Source organism: Procambarus clarkii, chromosome 16 (genome assembly GCF_040958095.1).
Source record: "Procambarus clarkii isolate CNS0578487 chromosome 16, FALCON_Pclarkii_2.0, whole genome shotgun sequence".
Lineage (NCBI taxonomy): Eukaryota > Metazoa > Arthropoda > Malacostraca > Decapoda > Cambaridae > Procambarus > Procambarus clarkii.
In genome coordinates, this window is record NC_091165.1 from 19376841 (window position 1) to 19382192 (window position 5352).

The window sequence follows — 5352 nt, forward strand, 5'->3', positions numbered from 1 at the left end:
CGTTACTCATCAAAGTGGATCTCAAATGACGTGGACTTAAAGAGTGAAGAATCGTGATGAAATACACGAATGTAAAGACTGAACCGATTAGTGGTATCACAGACGAATTCATACGATTCTCATAAAAAAAAATAACTGAAACATAATTTGATAACCTCGAGAATACAAATTTTTTCTCCCCGCTATTTTTAATTTTTTAAATGCCAAATTAAATGAGATTTTATCTTCTGACTTGAGCAATTTCTCAAGTTTTAGACAGGGTTTAAATATGCTAATAATTAAATTAAATGGTAATATTTGCTTAGTTTGATTAAATATATTCAGCGCTGAGTTCCATAAGGATATTAATGTGATTCCCGTTATATATTCATTTTATACAGGAAGAAGAATGCGAATTTAATTAAAATAGTTATATATTCAGTGTATATAAGAATACATTTAATGTACACAGTTGCAAATTCAGTGTATATTATTACATTAGATTAATTCTGTAATATACATGCATTTTATATAATCATACACATGATGTATATTATCAAATTTATTTTTATACAATCGGAAATACAATGTATATCATTATATTTAATGTATTTAATCATATATATTCAATCATTAAAATAAATATGATGAATATAATGTAATATACATACCGCATATATTCTTTGCATTTAACGCAAAATAAATATAGTCATAACTCTCATTCTCTCTCTCTCTCTCTCTCTCTCTCTCTCTCTCTCTCTCTCTCTCTCTCTCTCTCTCTCTCTCTCTCTCTCTCTCTCTCTCTCTCTCTCTCTCTTTGTTTAACCCAACGCCGCCTGGTTGTCCGGTACGCGAGAGAGACACGTATTACTGACCAAAGTTCGTAATGCGGGAGAGAAGCCACTAGGGCAATGAGGTGGGCGCGAACCTTAGACCTTGGCATTGCCAAGCTGCTACCGCTAGACCAATACATCGTAGACACAGCCGGGCCTTTCCTGTGTACCTCACGTCTCGTTGACAAGGAGTTCTTGTACAACGTTGGGTACAAGAAGAAGAAGCTCTTGAAGAAGCTCTTGAAGACGCTCTTGGAGAAGCTCGTGAGTAGTTCTGTTTCAAGATGCGTCAACACATACGAGTGCGCTCCCGCGGTCCAGTGCCATGGTAGTAACTACTTCCTGTGCATAGTCCCACGGTTATAACTACTTCCTGTGCATAGTCCCACGGTTATAACTACTTCCTGTGCATAGTCCTACGGTTATAACTACTTCCTAAGCATTATATATTAGTCGCAACAGGTAACTACATATGATGCCTCGACCACAACAGCCAATATCACGTCATTCCTCGACCACAACAGCCAATATCACGTCATTCCTCGACCACAACAGCCAACAACACATCATTCCTCGACCACAACAGCCAATATCACGTCATGCCTCGACCACAACAGCCAGCAACACGTCATTCCTCGACCACAACAGCCAACAACACATCATTCCTCGACCACAACAGCCAACAACACATCATTCCTCGACCACAACAGCCAACAACACATCATGCCTCGACCACAACAGCCAGCAACACATCATTCCTCGACCACAACAGCCAATAACACATCATTCCTCGACCACAACAGCCAACATCACATCATTCCTCGACCACAACAGCCAGCAACACATCATTCCTCGACCACAAGAGCCAACATCACATCATTCCTCGACCACAACAGCCAGCAACACATCATTCCTCGACCACAACAGCCAACATCACGTCATTCCTCGACCACAACAGCCAACATCACATCATTCCTCGACCACAACAGCCAACATCACGTCATTCCTCGACCACAACAGCCAATATCACGTCATTCCTCGACCACAACAGCCAACAACACATCATTCCTCGACCACAACAGCCAATATCACGTCATGCCTCGACCACAACAGCCAGCAACACATCATTCCTCGACCACAACAGCCAACAACACGTCATTCCTCGACCACAACAGCCAACAACACATCATTCCTCGACCACAACAGCCAACAACACATCATTCCTCGACCACAACAGCCAACATCACATCATTCCTCGACCACAACAGCCAACAACACATCATTCCTCGACCACAACAGCCAACATCACGTCATTCCTCGACCACAACAGCCAATATCACGTCATGCCTCGACCACAACAGCCAACAACACATCATTCCTCGACCACAACAGCCAACAACACATCATTCCTCGACCACAACAGCCAATAACACATCATTCCTCGACCACAACAGCCAACATCACATCATTCCTCGACCACAACAGCCAGCAACACATCATTCCTCGACCACAACAGCCAACATCACATCATTCCTCGACCACAACAGCCAGCAACACATCATTCCTCGACCACAACAGCCAACATCACGTCATTCCTCGACCACAACAGCCAACGTCACATCATTCCTCGACTACAACAGCCAACATCACGTCATTCCTCGACCACAACAGCCAACATCACATCATTCCTCGACCACAACAGCCAGCAACACATCATTCCTCGACCACAACAGCCAACAACACATCATTCCTCGACCACAACAGCCAACATCACATCATTCCTCGACCACAACAGCCAACATCACATCATTCCTCGACCACAACAGCCAACAACACATCATTCCTCGACCACAACAGCCAACAACACATCATTCGTCGACCACAACTGCCAACAACACATCATTCCTCGACCACAACAGATAACATCACGTCATTCCTCGACCACAACAGCCAACAACACATCATTCCTCGACCACAACAGCCAACATCACATCATTCCTCGGCCACAACAGCCAACAATACATCATTCCTCGACCACAACAGCCAACATCACATCATTCCTCGACCACAATAGCCAACAATACATCATTCCTCGACCACAACAGCCAACAACACATCATTCCTCGACCACAACAGCCAACATCACATCATTCCTCGACCACAACAGCCAACAACACATCATTCCTCGACCACAACAGCCAACAACACATCATTCCTCGACCACAACAGCCAACAACACATCATTCCTCGACCACAACAGCCAACATCACATCATTCCTCGACCACAACAGCCAATATCACGTCATGCCTCGACCACAACAGCCAACAACACATCATTCCTCGACCACAACAGCCAACAACACATCATTCCTCGACCACAACAGCCAATAACACATCATTCCTCGACCACAACAGCCAACATCACATCATTCCTCGACCACAACAGCCAGCAACACATCATTCCTCGACCACAACAGCCAACATCACATCATTCCTCGACCACAACAGCCAGCAACACATCATTCCTCGACCACAACAGCCAACATCACGTCATTCCTCGACCACAACAGCCAACATCACATCATTCCTCGACCACAACAGCCAACATCACGTCATTCCTCGACCACAACAGCCAACATCACATCATTCCTCGACCACAACAGCCAGCAACACATCATTCCTCGACCACAACAGCCAACAACACATCATTCCTCGACCACAACAGCCAACATCACATCATTCCTCGACCACAACAGCCAACATCACATCATTCCTCGACCACAACAGCCAACAACACATCATTCCTCGACCACAACAGCCAACAACACATCATTCGTCGACCACAACTGCCAACAACACATCATTCCTCGACCACAACAGATAACATCACGTCATTCCTCGACCACAACAGCCAACAACACATCATTCCTCGACCACAACAGCCAACATCACATCATTCCTCGGCCACAACAGCCAACAATACATCATTCCTCGACCACAACAGCCAACATCACATCATTCCTCGACCACAATAGCCAACAATACATCATTCCTCGACCACAACAGCCAACAACACATCATTCCTCGACCACAACAGCCAACATCACATCATTCCTCGACCACAACAGCCAACAACACATCATTCCTCGACCACAACAGCCAACAACACATCATTCCTCGACCACAACAGCCAACAACACATCATTCCTCGACCACAACAGCCAACATCACATCATTCCTCGACCACAACAGCCAATATCACGTCATGCCTCGACCACAACAGCCAACAACACATCATTCCTCGACCACAACAGCCAACAACACATCATTCCTCGACCACAACAGCCTCCTCCGTCAAGAAAACAACAAACCAGGAATCATCAGTTAGCCTTACTCGCAAAATGGGTGAATCCCATTACCCCGCGCATGCAAATGTCCTTTTGCCAGAATCTAATTACGATTTGTAAGAAATATCTCCCTCCTCCTGCTCCTCTTCCTGCTCCTACTCCTACTCCTTCTCCTCTTCCTCCTGCTCCTGCTCCTCCTTCTCCCCCTCTTCCTCCTCCTCCTACTCCTTCTCCTTCTCCGTCTCTTTCATGGCTTTTGGACCAGTGAGTCATTGTTCTTTTTCATGCAGCACTGAGACTCTGCTCCTGAGGATCTTTTGACAAGAGTTTTGTTCCTGGGAGTGTTCCTGGGAGTGTTCCTGGGAGTGCTCCTGGGAGTGTTCCTGGGAGTGTTCCTGGGAGTGTTCCTGGGAGTGTTCCTGGGAGTGTTCCTGGGAGTGTGTGTCCCTGGAAGTATGTGTTCCTGGGAGTGTTCCTGGGAGTGTTCCTGGGTGTGTTCCTGGGAGTGTTCCTGGGAGTGTTCCTGGGAGTGTTCCTGGGAGTGTTCCTGGGAATGTTCCTGGGAGTGTTCCTGGGAGTGTTCCTGGGAGTGTTCCTGGGAGTGTTCCTGGGAGTGTTCCTGGGAGTGTTCCTGGGAGTGTTCCTGGGAATGTTCCTGGGAGTGTTCCTGTGAGTGTTCCTGGGAGTGTTCCTGGGAGTGTTCCTGGGAGTGTGTGTCCCTGGGAGTGTGTGTCCCTGGAAGTGTGTGTTCCTGGAAGTGTGTTTTCCTGGGAGTGTTCCTGGGAGTGTTCCTGGGAGTGTGTGTCCCTGGAAGTATGTGTTCCTGGAAGTGTGTTCCTGGGAGTGTTCCTGGGAGTGTTCCTGGAAGTTGTGGGAACCGACCTGTGAGATTTATATTTATTTAATTTATATGAATTTATATTTACGTTAATTTATATACTTCGATAGCAATTTGTATAATGATAAGTGGACTGTATTTCTGCAATAATCTCATAATCTCACAAATCGATCCTCTACACATTAGGGGGGTTATATTTATATATATGCAGCCAATCAAACTACAGTATTAACTACATACATTGAAGAGGTTCCTTATCTTATAGTACAGCAGGTTAGTCCACCAGGTATAACTAGGGTGTAGACACCAAATTATCCTCTTTGAGGTAGCTTCCATATCACCCAGTAACTGGTGC

General features: G+C 45.6%; 1 protein-coding gene across 1 annotated transcript; it reads left to right on the forward strand.

The window, feature by feature from the left end:
• Positions 1-890: 890 nt before the first annotated feature.
• On the forward strand, positions 891-3847 carry LOC138365265 (mucin-6-like). Its single transcript, XM_069325539.1, has 3 exons — positions 891-1076; positions 1275-2400; positions 2484-3847. The coding sequence occupies exons 1-3, from the start codon at positions 891-893 to the stop codon at positions 3845-3847; spliced, it is 2676 nt and encodes an 891-aa protein (XP_069181640.1).
• The last annotated feature ends 1505 nt before the right edge of the window (positions 3848-5352 follow it).

Excerpts from the sequence above, each read along its gene's own strand:
- LOC138365265 (XM_069325539.1), top strand. The coding sequence starts at position 891 with ATGAGGTGGGCGCGAACCTTAGACCTTGGCATTGCCAAGCTGCTACCG. Across the intron at positions 1,077-1,274 it reads AGACGCTCTTGGAGAAGCTC|GTAACTACATATGATGCCTC; the intron begins GTGAGTAGTTCT and ends TAGTCGCAACAG. Across the intron at positions 2,401-2,483 it reads ACCACAACAGCCAACATCAC|CCAACATCACATCATTCCTC; the intron begins GTCATTCCTCGA and ends CGACCACAACAG.